A 21,791-nucleotide genomic window follows, 5' to 3' on the forward strand; every position below is an offset into this window, starting at 1 on the left:
GGAGGGAAACTAGATGTCCACCATGGTGCTACTGTAGATGTTTATTGCAAAAGTGTGTTTTAATCAATTATTTGGAGGCATGTGAATATATTTAGTATAGTTTTAACTTTAATGTTTCACTGATGATGGTCCTCCCCTGTGAAGCCTTCACTGATACATAGTGTAATAACAGACCATACATATTATATAGATTAAAACCAGGGACTGGAGCTGCCTTACCTTTTCCTACTGCCCAGTACACAGCATCACTATAGAGCAGGGATTCTCAAACTCAGTCCTGCACCCCACCCCCCGCTGCACGTTTATGACCCTACTCAAATAAAACGTTATTTTTAAAACTACTCAAAAATCAGAATTTATTACATCAAACTGTATCAAGGCTGGACAAAATTCAAAACTTTTGATTAGATTTCCAAAACTAAAAAGCCAAGAGATCTGACAGAACAGTCCATGAGAAAGCAGAGAAATTAGCATTCTGTCCAATAAGGCACTAGATTAGAATAGAACAGCTTCTGTCACATAGTAAGGCACAACATTCTAGAAGTTCTAAAAAAAAAAATCACTAGAAGTTCAAACTTCTGTGCAGCTTCTAAAACAAGTTAAGGCTTCAAACAAATACAACTATAATTTGAGAAATTGCAAGATTTTTTTTTACCTGAGGGGAAGACAGGCACAGTGAATTAACATAAAGCAGTTATTATTCCTAATTCTGTAGACGCTAGCAAGGAAATAATACAACTCTGGTGATTTGATTTCAGTTGATTAATAATAGCACGGTGTTAGTGATTAACAAATATATTGATCATACATAGGCTTACTCCCAATTCTCCACCCTTCTTCCAAAGTGTGCACTTGCATACTCCCGCCCATGGATTTAAGAGTTCTGGAAACTCCCTCCAGACAACGCTTACATCAATCCCATGCTTTAAGTCCATGATGGCGACTGTACAAGTTCACACTTTGGGAGAAGTGTGGAGAATCAGGACACAAGGCAGACAATAACAATGCTACCATCAGGGCTTGGGTCAATTCCATTTCAATTAAAAAAGTAAACCAAATTCCAATTCAAAATTTTCCTCATTGGAATTTCAGGGTACTTCCTGAATTGTCTGGAATCAGCCCCAACCCTGGTTACCATTCATTCATATTTAAAACAGAACATGTATGGAAAAAGACACTTCTCCAGACAGTAAGGTGGTGGTGCTGCAGCCTGCAGTACCAGGGCTAGTCCAGCAGGTGGTATCAGTCCTGCAGTACCATGGCTAGTCCAGTAGGTGGTGCTAGCGCACCATGTACTCCTTGCGATGGTTGAGTTTAATCTGGCAAAAGGAGAGAGCGGCAACCAGCACATAGATACCAGCTGCGATGAAACAGTTGTATCCAACCTGGTTATAGAGTTTGTAGATGGTGTGGGGAGGATCTTGACTGGGAGAGAGAGGGGGACAGGGGTCAAGGGATGAGAAGGAGAGTGGAAAAGGGACACAGGTGACAAATTAGAAAAGCCCGAGACACTAAAAACACACTGTTTAAGTAATAAATCAAGGCAAGTAAATCAAAACACAAAGGAAAATTCTACTCAAACTATATTTTGGTATCCGTTTCATTAGTCCACTGTTGACACAGTCCCAACATGTTTTGCTTGTCAGCAGTCAAGTTTTGGACTTTCAAGAAGCAAAGTGTCTCTTGCCCCATCATCATGATGATGATGATGATGCAATATGCATCGATGCGGCAAGTGACACTTCTTAACTTGACATGCCAAACATTTTGGCACTGTATCAACAGTGGACTAATCAAATAAAGGTTTTATTTTAGTGGTATTCCCTTAAAAGAAGCAACAGCATCCAGCCTCCTAGGGTCAGTTTTGAGTTTCTTCCCCTAATTAATAAGGATAGGATTGAGGGAGAGAAAGCTGCACCAGAACACACACACACACACACACTACTCTAGTGTGTATCCTCACCTATGTTACATTAGAGCCACATGTGTGTCTCTTGTGTGTGACATTTCTGACGCTATTCTTCCACTGTGAGTCAGGTGGCCAGAGACTGACTGTGTGACTGTGTGTGTGGACTCACTCATTGTGCATGTCTTCCTCTTTGAAAGGCACATCCTCTATCAGCACTGCCGAGTGGGTGGTGAAGAAAATACCCAACATTGCCTAGAGAGAGAGAGACAGAGAGCGATTATTTGTAGGGAGTAAATGACAGTAGTAGTAGTAGTAGTATGTTTTAGAACAAATGTGAATGTCATGAGTAGAACAAACACCCTGATGTGAAACTGAACTTCTCAAATCTAGAGAGTTTATTTGACTACAAGAAGCATATATAGTCAGTGGCTGTAGGATAACACCACAACAAACACCATCAGTACCTGTCTGTCTAGGTCTTAATGAGGCAAACCAAGCGATAGATAGCTATTACAATCCAGCTGTAATGAACGAGCATGTATAGTGGGCTGGGGCTCACACATTGTCATATGCAATGAAAAAAACATTACCATACAATCTCGGTTGTCTATCAATAACCGAGTGATTTAACAATCACTGTACACATTCTGATAATAAGCAACTAAAACCACTGTACTATAAGTTACAAGTTATATTACCAGCATTATGACTCCCCAGATGCTGATGACAATACCGCAGGCGGCCAACTTGGGACCGCAAAATAAACACGAAACCATAGTTTGACGACGTAAACTCAAAAGTAGACTTATCACTACGGGAACTGTCGTAGTTCTCAAGTTAAATCGTAGAAAAAAGGCACTTGGGCAGCTATTTGTCGTCTAACCAGTTGTTCCGAGGAGCTCGAGCTCAGTCACAAGTGTGTCAGGTGACTTATGGAAACCGGAAAAACGTTTTTCAATGGATATGTTCAAGAATAAAAAACGTTGCTAAAATTGACAGCGATGATGTTTATGGAAATATGTGTATTTAACTAGGAATATTTTAACATATTTTAAATTCCACTTATTATTATTTGTCCGATGAGATAACTACACTGAACAGTTCCAGTGATATGGCCAAGTGCTTAGGGTGTGTTCGTAAATTCAGAGCGTTTCGCTCTCGGAGTGTTCAGAGCGCACACAGCATGCATTGCAACCAAACTAGCTAAACATTAAACTACACTAGCTAGCTACGTTAGTTAGCATCTTTAAACAGTGGAAAATATAAAGTGTCAGTGACTGTAACTGTGCTGCTGGCAACAATTTAATAACGTTTTTTTTCTGTTGCCGACATTGCATGTTCAACAGCTGTTGCGTGTTCACAAATTCCTCAATTATTCTTCCCTCTGGCACACACGGACGAGAGTGTTCTGAAATCGGAGTAGATTGCCAGAGTGCATTTACGAACGCACCCTTAATAGCTGTGTCGAAATGTAGCTATAACGTTTTTGAAACCTCACGTAATGTTATTATGTTGCCACTGCTATGAGATAACATGACATTACAATATTCATTTTCCTTTATTCGCTACAATGTTTAAAATGGGATAAATAAAATTGAAACATAGTTATGAATTTGGACCAATCGTGAACACATCGCGTGGATTTTGGACCAATCGTCGCTTGGAATTTACCAGCGCACGTTAGGACTTCCGTTTGTCTATTGATGTCGGTTGTGTGTGTGTGTGTTATTTAATTGTACGTAAAAATAGCTTATTAATTGCACACAAAACACATGGACTGTGTTACTAAAATGTAACGGGTCACTGAAACCATTAGCATATTGCAGACACGAATATCAATATTGCAGGACACGTCGCGGACGAAGTTGTCCTTTGTTTTGCCAGCCTGCAGTGCAAGCAAGCTAGCTAAACCTGAAACTAAACTAGCATCTCTAAATAGTGTTCTTTCTCGGAAAACCGGAGTCAGTACACCAACTACAAAAAGCAAAATGACTTCAGCCTCAACGAAGGTAGGTTGGTTTTTAGCCCTTGTTATCTAACGTTATATTTGTTATTTAGCTAGATGCTGCAAATCAAATCTAGCTAACGTTCAAAATAGCAAGCTAACGTCGTTAATTTCAGTTTGTACCTGTGTAGAACAATAGCTAGATTTATTCCAACGAGAAACATGTATTTTACTGTCTTTGCTATATCAAGGAAACTCTTTCGAAAATGCATAATTCCTTTTATGATAAGTCAGGCAAGGACGTGGCTGAATTAAAGTTTTGGCAAAGTTGTCCTTTATGCGTGTATATAAGCCACCACATGGTGGCGCTGTCTACATGGTGCAAAAACCATCAATTATCTGCTCTTAAACATTTAATTCTGCATTAGAACAGTACAAAATACCAAATTTGTAAAACATGAACAAGTCCTATATTGCTATAATATGCCATCAGGCATTGCCTTGCAGTTGTTATACAGTTGGTCAGACATACCAGGGTTGGGTTCAATGCCAGTCAGTTCAGATAGTAAACCAAATTCCAATTCAAAATGTTCCTCATCCAAAATCATTGAAGAGAATTTGAATTTAAATGGAATTAACGCCAACCCTGATACATTCTGTACTCCAACCTTAGCTACTGCATCAAAATAAAATAGGAGAGGATAATTCAAAGGAATTAGTGTTTTTGTGTTTTCTGGGTTCATGTCACAGGTTGGAGAGATCTTCTCAGCAGCAGGAGCAGCTTTCACTAAGCTGGGTGAGCTGACCATGCAGCTGCATCCCGTGGCTGACTCCAGCCCTGCAGGGTGAGGGGAACACACGCCGTAGGGTTGGGCCGATATAGGATTCAACTGAATATCGTGATATTTGACATTAACAATATATTGTGAAGTGCAAGACTATACTCTATTTGAACTTTACAACTCAAAACTGTGGTTTTATATGTTAGTATGTTGAAAATGAATGAATTCGTATTTGTTCGCCATATGAAGATCATATATTGAGAATGCAACTATGTTATAATTGTAGTTGTAATCATTTAGTCATTAGCGGCGCAGAATTATTATATCAGCTATCGCGATATTTGGAATATCATATCGTAGAAGAGGTCTCCCCAAATATCACCCAAACCTAACACACACACACACACACCAAGTTGCATGTAGATAAAGAACTGTATCGATTGGCCTATGTAGCATTCCATGTCTCTATTCTACATTATAAGCCTGTCTACTGACCACGACTTGGTTATTTTTGGGCTTGTGTCACTGGTAGTAGACTCTGATTCATTTGCTGTGCTCTGTGGAATATTCATGCCAAGAAAAACACAGAGGAAACACTGCTACGTCATTACCACGAAGCACATGACACCCTCTCTTAGTCACTGGGCGGCGGAGGTGATCCTCTCAGTCTGAGGGGTTCTGAATGACCATGAGGAAATAGAGCATTAATTGCTGATCACCTACTGAGTGTTACCACTGTGAAATGGCTGGCTCGTTAGTGACTGGGTGTTACCACTGTGAAATGGCTAGCTCGTTAGTGACTGGGTGTTACCACTGTGAAATGGCTGGCTCGTTAGTGACTGGGTGTTACCACTGTGAAATGGCTAGCTCGTTAGTGACTGGGTGTTACCACTGTGAAATGGCTAGCTCGTTAGTGACTGGGTGTTACCACTGTGAAATGGCTAGCTCGTTAGTGACTGAGTGTTACCACTGTGAAATGGCTAGCTCGTTAGTGACTGGGTGTTACCACTGTGAAATGGCTAGCTCGTTAGTGACTGAGTGTTACCACTGTGAAATGGCTAGCTCGTTAGTGACTGGGCATTGCCTGTGAAATGGCTAGCTAGTTAGTGACTGGGCATTGCCACTGAAATGGCTAGCTAGTTAGTGACTGGGTGTTCCCGCTGTGAAATGGCTAGCTAGTTAGCGGTGGTGACGTCACTTGCTCCGAGACCTTGAAGTAGGTGTTTCCCTTAGGTAACAATACTTCGTAGGTGACTGTTGTCGATGTGTTCAGACGTTGGGGCAAAGAGAGAAATGGAAGCAACAGTGTTCGGTGAGCAGAATGACTGATCTATAATCATAATGGGTAGTTATTTAGGATGCAAGGTGATTTGTAGATCAGGGATTCTGCAATCTGTGCAATCCATCTGCAATGTAGCTTAGTGGATCTGAAACACGCCCTGTGTGTCATTACAGAGCTAAGTGGACGGACACTGAGATTGAGCAGCTGAGATCGGCCGTGGTGAGATTTGGTGATGACCTGAACTCTCTCAGCTCTGTCATCAAGGAGCGTACCGTGTAAGGACACACTCTCCCTCTTCTTCATCTTTCCCCTTTCTCTCCCTGTCTTCTCATTCCTAATGGCCTCCTATCAAGTTTCAAGTTCTATTTGTCTATAGTAAAATGCTTAACTTGCAAGCTCTAGCCAACAGTGCAGTAATATCAAAGTAGTATAACAAATAATACAACAAAATAGATCTAATAAAGAAGCATGTCTCTCTACGTGTCATTTATTCTCTTTCTCCTTCACCCGGTCTCGCTGACTTACCTTGTATCTCTTTCTCTCATTGAACACTTCACATCTAAGTGGTGTCCAGTCAGATCTTTTGAGACGTAGCTAGCTCCAAAGCTAAGAAGATAGATAGACTATCAGTGACACAGGCCCTGATGAGATAAACCATCACTAGAAGATCATCCGTTGTACTGTCTGTCTACTAGTACTAAAGATCTGTGACAAATTATGATGGTTTCCTTTTTTCTTAAGTGTTTGATGACAGGTGACTGGTTGAATCCCCACCACCACCGCTAACCTCCCACCTTGTTTCTCCTCATCAGGGCTCAGATTAAAACCACAGTCAAGAGGAAGCTATATGATGAGAGTGGGATGCCCATCTCCACCGACTCCCCAAAGAAGACCGTGAAGAAGACCGCTGTCACCATGGCCACCACGGCTACTCCAACTGTCATCGCTGTGCCAACTGCTCAGGTCATCTTGCCGGCAGGTCTCCAGGGCAACGTGACCGTGGCTCCTCCCGCTATGAAGAAACAGAAGACCTCAGGTGAGTGGAGATGGATGGATGAAGGAATCATTCGGCTTTGTAGTTATATTCATCTTGGCAATGCTTTTTATTCACACTCCACACTGAAATCTACTTAGGGCACTTAATGAAGACATGAAGTGTGGGAACATCCATTTATTGGCATTTTATCAAAGTGTCATACTGATGTATTGTTTTTCAACAAAATGTCGATATCATATTTCCGAGGTTTTTACATTTAGCTAACCATCCCGTCCTCTCTTCCTGCCTGTGTGTTATAACGTGTTCCAGCAGACGTGACCCTGAGTGCTCTGAATGACTCTGATGTGAACTCTGACTTGGAGGGACTGGGAGAGGGATCCAACTCCAAGAAACTAAACTTCGATCAGGGTGAGAGACACAACGGCCTTCTTTACTACTAGGGATGCACCTATATGACCGATATCCGATAATTTCCTTGCCAAAAAACCCTGATATCGATATTAAAACTGTTAGCGGCCTTTGAAGCATTCTAGTACAGTTAAATAGTTAACACACACACGGACGCAGCGGTCTAAGGCCCTGCATCTCAGTGCAAGAGGCGTAACTACAGTCCCTGATTCGAATCCAGGCTGTATCTCATCCGGCCGTGATTGGGAGTCCCATAGGGCGGCGCACAATCGGCCCAGCATCATCTGGGTTTGGCCGGGGTAGGCCGTCATTGTAAATAGGAATTTGTTCTTAACTGACTAGCCTAGTTAAATTAAGGTTACACACACACACACCACACTGACCAAAAAGTTATTTTGTTGGCATTTATGTATGTCCGCATTGCCAGTAAAACATAATCAAAACCTATTTCTTTCACTTACTTGTTGTGCTGTTTCGTTGTTTATTTGTTCAGTCGTTTTTCATCATACATTGTCAAGCAGTGCAGTTTCAGCTGTCTGTCTGTGTCCGTCCGTCCGTCCGTCCGTCCGTGGCCTCTTCCTCGGTGCCCACTGTCACTGTGTCTGTCTGTCCGTGGCCTCTTCCTCGGTGCCCACTGTCACTGTGTCTGTCTGTCCGTGGCCTCTTCCTCGGTGCCCACTGTCACTGTGTCTGTCTGTCCGTGGCCTCTTCCTCGGTGCCCACTGTCACTGTGTCTGTCTGTCCGTGGCCTCTTCCTCGGTGCCCACTGTCACTGTGTCTGTCTGTCCGTGGCCTCTTCCTCGGTGCCCACTGTCACTGTGTCTGTCTGTCCGTGGCCTCTTCCTCGGTGCCCACTGTCACTGTGTCTGTCTGTCCGTGGCCTCTTCCTCGGTGCCCACTGTCACTGTCTGTTTCCATCTTGTCCAGCTGTGTCTGTAATATTTCATCTAAACCCTGTTTCTTGTCTGCATCGAAGTAGCGGTCCTTGTACCTAGCATGGAGCATGGTGGTGACAGTAAAGAGTCTCAGAGAGAATGCCTGTTAAAGAAGTAGCGGTTATTGTACCTAGCATGGAGCATGGTGGTGACAGTAAAGAGTCTCAGAGAGAATGCCTGTTAAAGAAGTAGCGGTTATTGTACCTAGCATGGAGCATGGTGGTGACAGTAAAGAGGCTCAGAGAGAATGCCTGTTAAAGAAGTAGCGGTTATTGTACCTAGCATGGAGCATGGTGGTGACAGTAAAGAGTCTCAGAGAGAATGCCTGTTAAAGAAGTAGCGGTTATTGTACCTAGCATGGAGCATGGTGGTGACAGTAAAGAGTCTCAGAGAGAATGCCTGTTAAAGAAGTAGCGGTCCTTGTACCGAGCATGGAGCATGGTGGTGACACAGTAAAGAGGCTCAGAGTGAATGCCTGTTAAAGAAGTAGCGGTCCTTGTACCGAGCATGGAGCATGGTGGTGACACAGTAAAGAGTCTCAGAGTGAATGCCTGTTAAAGAAGTAGCGGTCCTTGTACCGAGCATGGAGCATGGTGGTGACACAGTAAAGAGGCTCAGAGAGAATGCCACTGAATCACTTGTTCACAGCCTCCAGTACATCTAAGTTTTAACCCCACGGTCTGTGTGGGCAGTTTGTTGAGTGTTTCAATGCCATGACAGAGGGTATCATGTCTGCTGCAGACGCAGTTGATGAGCTTATTTCTTCATTAAGTTGTTTGAATGAAGCTAGCTAGTGTGTTCATGTTTCAAACATGTTCTCAAATACCATTTGAAATGGCAGCACATTCTTGAGCATGCAATATGCTATATTGTAATTACTTCGCCACCATGGCCTATTTATTTCCTCAACTTAACTAATTTGCACTCACTGTATATATACTTTTTGTTTTCTTTTGTTCTACTGTATTATTGACTATATGTTTGTTTATTCCATGTGTAACTCTGTGTTGTTGTTTGTGTCGCACTGCTTTGCTTTATCTTGGCCAGGTCGCAGTTGCAAATGAGAACTTGTTCTCAACTAGCCTTCCTGGTTAAATAAGGGTGTGGGGTGGGGGGCGACCCGCTGTCAGACTCAGCATGCTTATGGGGCTGACATCGCTGGTCCAAATGTCAGTCGTGAAGCTAATAGCAAGTAGCTCATGGATGTGTTTCAACAATACTGTGTAACTTCGGTAAGGCAACATCTGAAAATAGCGCACTTGGTAGTGTGTACCGGTGCTCGACCAGACGGCGAAAGCCAACATCCACGACAGCGAACAGTGGATTGTCAAAGGCAATGAATTCCGTCATCTCGGTGTTAATGGGTTTCACCTTTGAGTTGTCTCGCTGAAATGTTCTTACTCTTTCAAATGACTGCTGGACTTCAACTTGTCTAGTTGTCGTAAGTGTGCGCTTAGTATTTTTCTGCTTTTTGTTCTGTGTAGAGCTGTATTTTGTGTGGCGTCATTACATCATCTACTTATGTTATGTAGGTATACACATCAGCGTTAAACTAGACAGAGATCAGGTCGATGCCGATGTTGGCATTTTTAGCGAATATCGTCCGATTCCGATATGCTCACCGATATATATCGTGCATCCCAAGTTACTACTATTCACTACTGCTGATCGTGATAATGCACAGCCTTTGCTATTGACTGATTGAGGGGAACCCAAGAATTAGGCTATTGTTCATCAAGATCAACCTATTTGGCCGGGATAGGCCGCCATTGTAAATAAGAATTTGTTCTTAACTGACTTGCCTAGTTGAATAAAGGTTAAAAAAGGTGTATCTGAAAACTGTAGGGCAATTCTACGGTAAAGGAATTGTGCGGAGACTCCTGAATTTTCACTTAAAATGTATGCCAAAGAAAAAAACATTGATTTTCGAAGTTTAACAAACCATTACAAATCTACGAGCAATGACTTGAGCATTTTACAAACACACATTTACTGAAAGAACTGCGCAGATGCAATGTTTGGTAACAGAAAATCTCCCTCATTATGCGACCACGTTTTCCAAAAACTCAAGTTAAATATCTGCTCTGAATTAAGATTCAACAAAATAATGGGGCGTCAGCGATGACACATTGACTTTGAAAAAGAATCTTTTAGTTATTGAACTACAGTAAGTGAAGTGGGTTTACACCCAGTTACAGAATTTCATCAATGTTCACTGATCTGTACTAGACAGAAATGCATAATTATGGATATGAATGTCATTGTTGTCATGGTGTTGTATCCTAAATAGGTATATAAATATGCAATATCCTCCTTTGCATAACTTGGGATTATTCTACACTCTGGCTATTATTTTAATGAGCAAACAAGACCAAATTGGGTTGGTCCAGACCAAATCTGAACAATCATAATGTCTTTGGTAGTGTACTCAACTATACTGTACTGTCCAAACTTGTGAACCCAACTGTAGTTTGTGACTATGATTTACCCATTGTAGCTAGTTAGTGATTTGGTATTGGGATAAAGTTTGAATCACTTAATTCATAAACAAAATGTAATATCATCAAGAACACTTTTTGATATGTCTACCCATTCTTGTCACTTATGTGAACTTTCATAAATATATGGGCTTAGATATACTGAACTAAAATATAAACGCTCAACAATCAACGATTTTACTGAGTTACAGTTCATATAAGGAAATCAGTCAATTGAAATGAATTCATTAGGCCCTCATCTATGGATTTCACATGACTGGGCAAGGGTGCAGCCACAGGTGGGCCTGGGAGGGCATAGGCCAATCAGAATGAGTTTTTTTTTCCCTCAAAAAAAGTGCTTTATTTCAGAAATAAATACTCCTTGGTTTCATCAGCTGTCGGGGTGGCTTGTCTCAGAGGCCGGATGTGGAGGTCCTGGGCTGGCATGGTTACACATGGTCTGCGGTTGAGGCCAGTTGGACGTACTGCCAAATTCTCTAAAACGGCATTGGTAGAGAAATGAACATTACATTCTCTGGCAATAGCTCTGGTGGACATTCCTGCAGTCAACATGCTAATTGCAGGCTCCCTTAAAACTTGAGACATCTGTGGCATTGGGTTGTGTAACACAACTGCACATTTTAGTGGCCTTTTCCCCCCAGCACAAGGTGCACCTGTGTAATGACCATGCTGTTTAATCAGCTTCTTGATATGCCACACCTGTCAGATGGTTAGATTATCTTGGCAAAAGGAGAAATGCTCACTAAAAGGGATGTAAGAAATTGTGCACAACATTTTTAGAGAAGCTTTTTGTGTATGTAAGATTTCTGGGATCTTTTATTGCAGCACATGGGACCAACACTTTACATGTTGTGTATATATTTTTGGTAACGGAGTTAAAGCACAAGGCAATGTTTCTTAAACTTATAGAAGGCAGAACATTTTCTCAAATGAAAGTGTTATGTTGGCAGGGGTCTGTACTTCAACATTGTTTTGATATATTTTTCTGGAAGATGTTTAAAGACTCATTTTTCCATCTGTTTGACCATAAAACAAAGCCTTGGCTTAATTCAAATTTTGGGGATGGAAAATGGTTGAATGTGTATATATATATATATATATGCTGTAATTTCCCCCCAAGAATAGAGATCCTTAGTTTTCATTCAACATGTTCCTTTTCACATATTGCAGAAACTATACTGTATAACAGAGTTTCTGGGGGAAAAGTCAATTCTATGATCTTCCACTATTTTTCAACTAGTGTTTGTTCCCCGCTGTTTTTCTCTCCAGACAACCTGAACCTCGATTCCGGCCTCATCATGAACTCAAGTGACCTGCCACTCCTCTCTCGTTGACCTCTCACCATTCGACCTTCAGACGACCTCTTGGCTCCATTCCAAATGGCACCCTATTTCCTACATAGTGTACTAGTTTTGACCAGATCCCCATGTACCCTGGTCAAATGCAGTGCACTTAATAGGGTGCCATTTGAGCAGCCCAGGCATCTCTTCTATGAACAACAGCTGAGATCCTTCAGAAGATTTGCTTTGGCAGATCTCTATGGTTGTGTCTAAAAAGGATCCCTATTTAGTGCACTGCTTCTGGCCAGGGCCTACGATGCTATTGCTCTGGCAAAATAATTATTTCAGACACAAATTTCTCTTGCATGAGGAATGTGTTGGTGGATGTAAATAGTGTTATTTTCTTTCATACTTAGTTTTTTTTGTACCATGCAAAAAGCCACTGTGCGGTGAGTCTAGGGTCCAGGCCGATACGAGTGACCAAGGCCTGTAGTATGTCAATTGCCACTCTTGGTTCATGGCAACACATGAATTATGATGTTGGTACCTATCGTCAAAAATATTCCTTTATCTAGGCAGCCCTGCGACAATTGTAAACAGTTGTATACTTAAAGCAATAAGGCCTGGTATATGGCCAATACACCACAGATAAGGGTTGATCTTACGCATGATGCAATGCGGAGTGTCTGGCTACAGCTCTTAGCTGGCCATATCACAAACCCCAGAAGAGCCTTACTGCTATTATAAACTGGTTACCAATGTAATTAGAGCAGTAAAAATACATAGTCACCCCTGTGGTATATGGTCTGATACACCATGGCTTTCAGCCAATCAGAATTCAGGGCTCAAACCAGTTTATAATGGATCATTGAGTTATTCATGAAATCCACCACTAAAAAGACAACTGTTTGAAAATCCCACTGGATAATGTCGCTATGAACTCAGAATTGTATAAAGGCATAGGAATTGGTTACAAATTCAGAGTTTAGTGTACAATATTTTCCATTCTATGAAACACTGTGGCAAAGAACATTGATCAAAACATGACCCACCTTCATCCTTCAGTTTCCCCCCCGAAAACATTTGTCCCTGCCTGTTTCGTATAGAGGCCTTTCTCTAAAGACAGTGATGATGAAATTACTTGTGTGACTTGCTGAAATATGGTGAATAAAAGTTGAATTTAATACAACTAATGTAGTTGGCAGTAATTTATCAGGAGTCTTTATTAAAATAAAATGCTTTACAATTGAAGATACTGGTGGACACAGTAAAAGGGTTGTGAAACCCCATTTACACTACCACACAATAGCCCCCATTTTTTTTCCCAAAAGCCACTAACGCAGCATCTGCTGATAAAAATTCACTACTGAGTAAAATAATAGTGTTACAGTACAGAATATGAACACAGCAATTGATGCCATTCCAGGCTGATGGCTAGATAAAGATGTATTGTAGACTAGTGTGCGTCTGGCGTTAGCAGCACAAGCCATACTGGCAGCCCAGAGACAGGCTAGCTACCAGTAATGATGTGCTGCTAACGCTAGCTACCAGTAATGATGTGCTGCTAACGCCAGACACACTGGAGCGGCAGCTACCAGTAATGATGTGCTGCTAACGCCAGACACACTGGAGACGGCAGCTAGCTACCAGTAATGTTGTGCTGCTAACGCCAGACACACTGGAGACGGCAGCTAGCTACCAGTAATGTTGTGCTGCTAACGCCAGACACACTGGAGACGGCAGCTAGCTACCAGTAATGATGTGCTGCTAACGCCAGACACACTGGAGACGGCAGCTAGCTACCAGTAATGATGTGCTGCTAACGCCAGACACACTGGAGACGGCAGCTAGCTACCAGTAATGATGTGCTGCTAACGCCAGACACACTGGAGAGAGGAAGAGAGACCAGCAGGCAGACCAAGGGAGAGCCCAAGAGCCAGGCCAACAGAGACGGATAGACCTCTCTTTGGAGCCAGAGACACTAAAGACCGAAGAGGCCAGCCAAGTCGACTGTCAGACTGGAGAGGAAGAGAGTAGAGACCATCCGACCACCTGGCCTTAGTTTGTAGCGAGACGCCACCAGGCAGGTCGACAGGCCTCAGTCTCCAGACAAATTGAGGAGAGACCAGTAGCCAGGCCAACCAGCAGGACTACCAGGCCCCTCTGTCATTAGGAGTGTCAGACTGGGAGGGATCAACACTGAATCATGGTCTTTATAATTAGATAAATGTAACAATGGAGTGTGACTTGATTCATTCCTAGAGTAGAAATAACTGGAACATTGTCTTTCCTTTGAGTAATTTCGGATTATAAAAGGTCACACTGACAATCACAAAGTTGTGTTTAGATACGTAAAAGTATATATTTTTTTCAATGAGAGGAACAACCATGTCATGCTGAAAAGCTAGCAACAAACTGAATGCCAATGTAAAAAGGGGCAAAACACATGACATTGAGATAACAGTAAAACTGTCATGCTGACAACGTTACAGATTATACAAACACCACTGACATCAACTGACAGTGCAGATAAGGGGGTCCTGCTTAGGAATGGAACATTGATCTGTCAGAATGTGAATTGCAGAACTCTTCTTTTGCAATGGGCGTGATTCCATGGGCTCCCAGTGACAGCACATCATGATTTGGAGTTGCTTTTATATGCCTGCAAAACATGATGTGCTGCTAGAGGGTACCCAGGAGAGAGACAGAGAGAGAGACCGAGAGTGAGAGACACAGAGAGAGACACAGAGAGAGAGACACAGAGAGAGAGACAGTGAGAGACAGAGAGAGACACAGAGAGAGAGACAGAGAGTGAGAGACACAGAGAGAGAGACAGAGAGAGAGGATTCTCCATGGTATGGAGCTGTGGAGATAAAAACAAAACAAAAAAACAACTGATAAATTACATAACATTGACAAGATTTTCCCACTCATAGTTCAGTACAAGCTTATTCTAGAACTTTCTTTAAATTACACAGAACAGAACCAAAATATTACATATAGGCCTGTAACATAGTTTAAAGACATGTCATTTTTACACTTGTGGCAAATTGCTTCTAGAGTTATATCAAAGAAACAGGAGTTGTGCTTTCTTCAATAAAAAAAAATAAAGAGCAAAGAGAATGATTTTTTGATTTTCTTGGCAAATGCAATACAGAGTAGATTCAATGCAATTGATAGGAATTTAAATTCTAATACAAATGTATTTACATAACTTCAATTATTTGAGACCACAAAATGGACGGTGGGAAAGTGGACAAAATGGTGGATGAAGATGACTAACGAGAAGTAGAGAAGACACTTTCTGAACAGTTCACTAACTACACCAAAGGTGCTCGCATTCATCTATTCACATTTTATCAGAATGTAAAGAAACCTAGTCCGTAAAAATATACTTTTAAAAAACAACACTATTTGTATAATATTTCATCCTTACCATTTTTGCCTGTTTTACCCTTTTCTCTAGGTTTGACAGAGATTGTGTACTGAAAAGACTGATACACGCGAGAGAAAAATACAAATACAAGCCAACAGGACCACATCCCCATACACTAAAAATAATTCTGATGATTTCATAATGATTATTGGTTGCAACAACAAAGAAGATCACGTTAACCCTACCTTTGCCTAGAACATAGTCCAAAATATTTACCCCCCCTTCCCCCACCACCTCCTCACCGAAACAGTAACATTATGTACTGCAGACTGCCAAACAGATTCACAAAAATAATGTGTTGAAATTAACACATTTAACTCGATAAGTAGAATCATAGCTAAAACGTGTGCCATGCAGTGCCTATTCTAAATAAGAGAGCACATGAAGAGACTGTGATTCTCATCAAGACAAGCTCCCCACCATCTATCCCAATAGTACAAACAGGAATAGGAATTTGAACATGTCTATAAAATTTAAAAAAAAATATATATATATATAGATATTTTAGAGAACAGAAAAAGGGCCTGATCATTGAAATGACAGACACCACATAGAAACCGGATTGAAAATGTTCCTGGAACACCCTGTGCAGCAAAGACCAATGGAACGTGGTAGGGCCTCGTTGGACCTCACTGTCTTCAAGACAAGATCATCTTCAAATATGACTAGACTGTGCATGTGTGTGAGTAAATGTGTGTGTGTGGACGGAAAGGAGGGGGAGAGGAAAAGAAGGGAGAAGAGAAGTGAAAAGTAAGGGAGGCCGAGGGCGAAGAGAGAAACTGTCCCCACAGGTGTGAGCTTGACAATGAAATTGACTAGCAGCAATGCACCTGAGCTCCAACTAACGTAGCAACCACAAGACACACACCTCAGAGAGAGGGAGGGAGGGGGGGTGAAAGTCAGAGGGCAGAGGATGCACGGCAGGCCTATCTGACTGTGTGGCTACAAGGGGACAGTTCTTGGCTTTAGGAGTTGAAATAGAACTGATGTGGCCCTCGAATCAGGCTAATCAAACACACAATTGAATATACATTTGAGACAAGTCAAACATGCACTACATTATTGTGTTATCAAGACACGGAAGGGTCACTCGGCAGTTGAAACAGAACTGATGTGTCCCTCAGATATGGCTAAGCTAACACGATTCCAGTTTAAGAATACAGATAAGAAACAACCAATTAATTAATTTGTTTTGTTGTTTTATCTAGACACATATCTGGAATCCGTTTTGTGATCTGTTGAAAAAAAGTCAGAGAGACAACCTAGGAACAGTAATTAGCCAATGAAGCGAATTACTGAAATATGGAAAAATCTCTAAAAGCTACAAAAAGTATTACCTAAGTAGTGCTGGATTTAAAAAAAATTGTAATTGTAGTGATAGTCGTTGTATTAAGTAAGAAAAATATTTGTTTTTTTAGGAAGGGGGAGGTAGAAAAACATATTGCACACACCCTGTGGTGTGCTTAAACTTTACACTTAGAAAAGTTGGATTTCCAAGGCGTAAAGTATACCGAAATGAAACTTTTCACAGAGATACTATTGATATGAATTCATTTTAACCAAATTAAACACTAATTAGCCATACTTTTAGACTTTAAAACAAAATCATAATTTTAACCCTACAATGTGGAAGAGAGAAAACTACTTCAAGGTCAAATAGCAAGCATTTGTCCTAGTAGGGCCAGAGACTAAAACCAACACCGTATTAATGAATTGCAACCTAATTCACAACTTTCATGCAATTAGACATTCAAAACCATGTAAAGAGCAAAAGGGTATAAACTACTAGTGCCACACGACCACATTCATAGTATTATTGAAATCAGAAAAGGTAGGCTTATTAGACGACATTTAAACAAGCCAGTGATCAGAATGCAGTCATCAAGCATCCGTTTCTGTCTCTCCCTATGGCCAGATAGGCTCATTCAAAAAGAGTAAGGACATAAAGAACAGGGGGGAGAGAGAGGAGGACTGACAGAGAACAAACGAGAACGAGCAGGGTAGAAGGAAAGAAAGAGAGAGGGAGGGCAGGGGAGAGAGAGATGTACAGGGTAGTAGAAAGAAAGAGAGAGAGATGTACAGGGTAGTAGAAAGAAAGAGAGAGAGATGTACAGGGTAGTAGAAAGAAAGAGAGAGAGATGTACAGGGTAGTAGAAAGAAAGAGAGAGAGATGTACAGGGTAGTAGAAAGAAAGAGAGAGAGATGTACAGGGTAGTAGAAAGAAAGAGAGATGTACAGGGTAGTAGAAAGAAAGAGAGAGAGATGTACAGGGTAGTAGAAAGAAAGAGAGATGTACAGGGTAGTAGAAAGAAAGAGAGAGAGATGTACAGGGTAGTAGAAAGAAAGAGAGAGAGATGTACAGGGTAGTAGAAAGAAAGAGAGAGAGATGTACAGGGTAGTAGAAAGAACACATTTTTCAGTCTCTCCCTCTCTGGCCTATACATTTAAACCAGAGACCATTTTAAAATACCTGAAACAGAGAGGGAAAGAAGAGAAGGAGAAAAAGGGATTCACTTACCTCGGGGGAATGGTAGGGAGCCAATAACAATCTGAACACCACCTTCAAATTCAATCCAGTTCACACCTCGTGTGTTAGCAGACTATTTCTCCTTATATTAATGCACCTCTTCAAAATGTCCTAAAGGCCAATTGTTCTCTCTACACACACACACACACACACACACACACACACACACACACACACACACACACACACACACACACACACACACACACACACACACACACACACACACACACACACACACACACACACACACACACACACACACACACACACACACACACACACACACACACACACACACACACACACACAAGTAGCTTCAACTAAAACTTCACTAATAACACTGACTCTAAACAGAAAAAAATAACATTTAGATTCTTAAAGGAAATGTGTATCACTTGGGGAATAACCCAACCTAAAATAATAATAATATATAAAAACTAAAAAAGTCAAATAAGCTTTATAATTGGGGGGCTTCCCTTTCTAATTGGGGACACTTCCTGAACCAAGTCCTAGAATTTTCCCCCAAAACCTTTGGTTCTCCCCCCCCCCCCCCATTCATCTCCCTTGTAAAAAAACGAGGTCTTCTGACCTCAAATGGGACTTCTTGGATAAATAAAAGTTCAATTAAAAAAATGAAATGCCCCCGTACTACACCCAAACCATAGTCCCACTTACCCTCCCGCCCCCCCCTCCTCTTCACCCCCACCAGGCCCCAGGGCAGGCTCCTGTGCTGTGCAGTCCCTCTCGGCTCTACGCTGAAGCTAGTGAGGAGGCTTGGGAACTTAGTAGGCATAAAAAGGCAAGGGGAGCTGTTACTCTTTTTCCCTCGGCATCACTTTCTACAATAAAAATGGTCATTTTCGGAGCCGCCAAAAAATCAGAAAAAAAATCAGGGGGTTGACGAGGTACCGGGGGAGACCGGTGTGAAATTTGGTGGTCGTGGAGTGAAGCGTCCGGCTGGAAAAAATTAATTAGCGAGGGTAAGTTTTTGTCTAGTATGGGCTGCACTAGTGCAAGCTGCAGACGCCACTCGCTTCGGTTTCTTGACGTCTTGCCAAGGCTTTCACTCTGCCAACGAAGGGAGAAAGAGAGAGGGAGGGAGAGAGAAGGGAGGGGGGGGCAAGAGGGAACAGGCTAGACTGCGGAAAAGCACACAGAGAGAGAGAGAGAAGGGAGGGGGGGACAAGAGGGAACAGGCTAGACTGCGGAAAAGCACACAGAGAGAGAGAGAAATAAAAATTAAGGAAAGTGTTGTTGCCCGTTTGTGTTTTTTTTTTTTTGCCACAGCGACAATGCTGAGTTTCTCGCAAAAAGTCATTAAAAAGTAATAAGCCACAAACCACAAATGAACGTCCCCGAGCTGAACAATAAAAACAATTGAGATACGACGACTTTCCCAAGATTGGCCCAAGTCCCATTTCGCATTTGACAGAAAAGAAAAGGACGAGCGAGTGAACAGAAGAGGAGAAAAATACAACAAATATTGAAAATTGCAATCTGAGTCTCACCGACCTTTGAGGTGTCCGGCATTGTAGAACAGAAAAGCAGCATTGAAATCATTTGACTGGGTTCAGTGAGGAGTGGAAGGAAGAGAGCAAGCACACAACGTGGAGAAAATATACTACTGGATCTACAGATAGTTTTACCGAGGACAGAGGGCCTCAAATGTGCACACACACACACACACACACACACACACACACACACACACACACACACACACACACACACACACACACACACACACACACACACACACACACACACACACACACACACACACACACACACACACACACACACACACACACACACACAAGTGCACGTACAAACACGCGCGCACACACAATATGAAAATAAAAAGACAAAGGCCTAGAATGCCAGAATAATAAATAGAATGTTGAAACTTCACACACAATTCTGAGATTCTGACTCCAAAGTAAAACATATCATAGTTGACTTGGCAGAATCCAAATACTTCTGAATAGGCACTGTCTGGTTATTCTGGTAGCTGTTGGTAACCGGGACCAGTACAAAAGCTTAATCATTACATTCTAGATGTATTTTTATGCCACAGCATTCAGCTGGCAAGCACAAATGAATCCAGTCACAGACAATCATTATTAGCCTACCGGTATATGCCATGTGGTGTGAGCTAAGAAGACAGTCAATATATCCAACCTCAGAACTATCAATGAAATATAGAGTCTAAAATCTTACCCTCAGCAAGCCAAGCACACAACCCAAATCAACTCCGTTGTGAAAATAGCTTCAGATAATATACACACAAACCTCACAAAATGCACCGTGACGCAGAAGCTTCAGAAAAAGACTACAACTAGCCAGTCAGTCACCTGGGAAGAACTTAGCCATACAAATATGGCCCATGATACAGCAATGCTCTGTGTCTTACTGTCTGACATCCCTTACTCAAAATTAGGCCATGTTAAAATAAGAGATATATTTCACTCCATATAAGGAATGATGTATGCATTTAATCAACCTCGATTTGAAAGAACACCTGTTTCATAGCAGTGCCATATGATAGCCTGAATATATTGTGGTTCTGTAGAAGTCAAAAGTCTGAGCTGAGTCAGATTGTATATTTCTTGTCTATTTTTGTAGGGCTTGTGCTAAAATGGCACACACACACACACACACACACACACACACACACACACACACACACACACACACACACACACACACACACACACACACACACACACACACACACACACACACACACACACACACACACACACACACACACAATGCACTAGAATAGAAGATACTAGTGGACACTTTCATACTTTAATAGTATACAGAAATCTGAACCTTAAACTAATAGTGACCAGACACTATATCATACTTTATATATATATATATATATACACACACAGTTTAGATTAAAAGGTTAGGGTGTGGTATTCAGTCAATTCCGTGACATATTGTTTAGTACTGTAATGCCTTTTCAAAACCAAGGCAACTGTACACTATATTATTTTGGATTCATAGACATGCATATACGTTTTCCTTGACCAGAAAATACATGCAAAGTAGATGAATGATTTGCTCCACGAAAAATGAATCTATTCTAGAATGCAGTTGAATGAATGGGACTATTTGAAGTTATGAAAAGGACCAAAGGAAACAATATATTTGTATTGTACAAGTACAGTACGTGGCATCGCCCGTGACGCAGTTACAAACACACGCACCTAGAAGATTCGACATGAAGGTCTCTGTTTCTAACTAGGATACATTCAATAATCCCTATTCAATCTATCCTGTGCATTATTCTAAATATTCCATGAAACAAATGCAACTAAATGTATCTCTATCAACCAACAAATTCACATCTTGAGAATGTGAAATGATGCACCGACTAAAACATTTACGGTTTAAATCTAAAACTTGATGCTTGAACGGTATCATTTATCAGAGGGAAATCTTAGCTAAAAGTAAGCAGGTGGCAACATAGCTCCGGCCAAAGAGACAGACAGGCAACTATCCTCAACACACTTTACAGGGAACTAGATGGCTACTTAGTCACATTTGCACATCAAAGAAAGTAACAATGGTGCAAGCTAATTCAAACTACGGGAGCACTGATCTGTTAGCCAGTCGGCCAATGCAACCTTGTAAAAACGTTAGGTAACATTTTATGATAGCTATATCCATATATTATGTTTAGTGTTTATATGGCACAGTACGGGGGTTGGGTCGAGAAGAAAAATGCTGATTCAGATCATGTCTTTGCGATTCGTTTTCCACTTGCCCTCCCAC

At 41.5% G+C, this 21,791-nt stretch overlaps 2 protein-coding genes across 5 annotated transcripts; one reads left to right on the plus strand and one right to left on the minus strand.

Moving 5' to 3' along the window:
- Positions 1 to 86: 86 nt before the first annotated feature.
- LOC124008641 (ribonuclease kappa-A-like) lies at positions 87 to 2,848 on the minus strand. The gene is made up of 3 exons (XM_046320116.1): positions 2,608 to 2,848; positions 2,079 to 2,161; positions 87 to 1,425 (listed from the first exon to the last, which is right to left on the minus strand). The coding sequence occupies exons 1-3, from the start codon at positions 2,683 to 2,685 to the stop codon at positions 1,281 to 1,283; spliced, it is 306 nt and encodes a 101-aa protein (XP_046176072.1). The 5' UTR covers positions 2,686 to 2,848; the 3' UTR covers positions 87 to 1,280.
- Positions 2,849 to 3,313: 465 nt separating this feature from the next.
- Positions 3,314 to 13,225, plus strand: LOC124008292 (chromatin complexes subunit BAP18-like). Of its 4 annotated transcripts, none has more exons than XM_046319447.1 (6): positions 3,531 to 3,918; positions 4,605 to 4,699; positions 6,092 to 6,193; positions 6,731 to 6,954; positions 7,225 to 7,323; positions 12,026 to 13,225. In XM_046319447.1, exons 1-6 carry the CDS (start codon positions 3,898 to 3,900, stop codon positions 12,088 to 12,090), a joined length of 606 nt encoding a protein of 201 aa, XP_046175403.1. In that variant the 5' UTR covers positions 3,531 to 3,897; the 3' UTR covers positions 12,091 to 13,225. The 4 variants fall into 4 exon arrangements, with proteins under 4 accessions (XP_046175405.1, XP_046175406.1, XP_046175403.1 ...); XM_046319448.1 differs by having other exon boundaries at positions 3,552 to 3,918; positions 7,228 to 7,323; XM_046319449.1 differs by lacking the exon at positions 6,092 to 6,193 and having other exon boundaries at positions 3,314 to 3,918.
- The last annotated feature ends 8,566 nt before the right edge of the window (positions 13,226 to 21,791 follow it).

Source organism: Oncorhynchus gorbuscha, linkage group LG21 (genome assembly GCF_021184085.1).
Source record: "Oncorhynchus gorbuscha isolate QuinsamMale2020 ecotype Even-year linkage group LG21, OgorEven_v1.0, whole genome shotgun sequence".
Lineage (NCBI taxonomy): Eukaryota > Metazoa > Chordata > Actinopteri > Salmoniformes > Salmonidae > Oncorhynchus > Oncorhynchus gorbuscha.

What these genes read in the sequence shown, in the direction of transcription:
- LOC124008641 (XM_046320116.1), bottom strand. Translation starts at nt 2,685, where the DNA reads ATGGTTTCGTGTTTATTTTGCGGTCCCAAGTTGGCCGCCTGCGGTATT. An exon ending in TCTGGGGAGTCATAATGCTG is followed by an intron (nt 2,162 to 2,607) that starts GTAATATAACTT and finishes CTCTCTCTCTAG; the next exon opens with GCAATGTTGGGTATTTTCTT. An exon ending in GAGGAAGACATGCACAATGA is followed by an intron (nt 1,426 to 2,078) that starts GTGAGTCCACAC and finishes TCTCTCTCCCAG; the next exon opens with TCAAGATCCTCCCCACACCA.
- LOC124008292 (XM_046319447.1), top strand. Translation starts at nt 3,898, where the DNA reads ATGACTTCAGCCTCAACGAAG. An exon ending in GTCATCAAGGAGCGTACCGT is followed by an intron (nt 6,194 to 6,730) that starts GTAAGGACACAC and finishes TCTCCTCATCAG; the next exon opens with GGCTCAGATTAAAACCACAG. An exon ending in GAAACTAAACTTCGATCAGG is followed by an intron (nt 7,324 to 12,025) that starts GTGAGAGACACA and finishes TTTTCTCTCCAG; the next exon opens with ACAACCTGAACCTCGATTCC.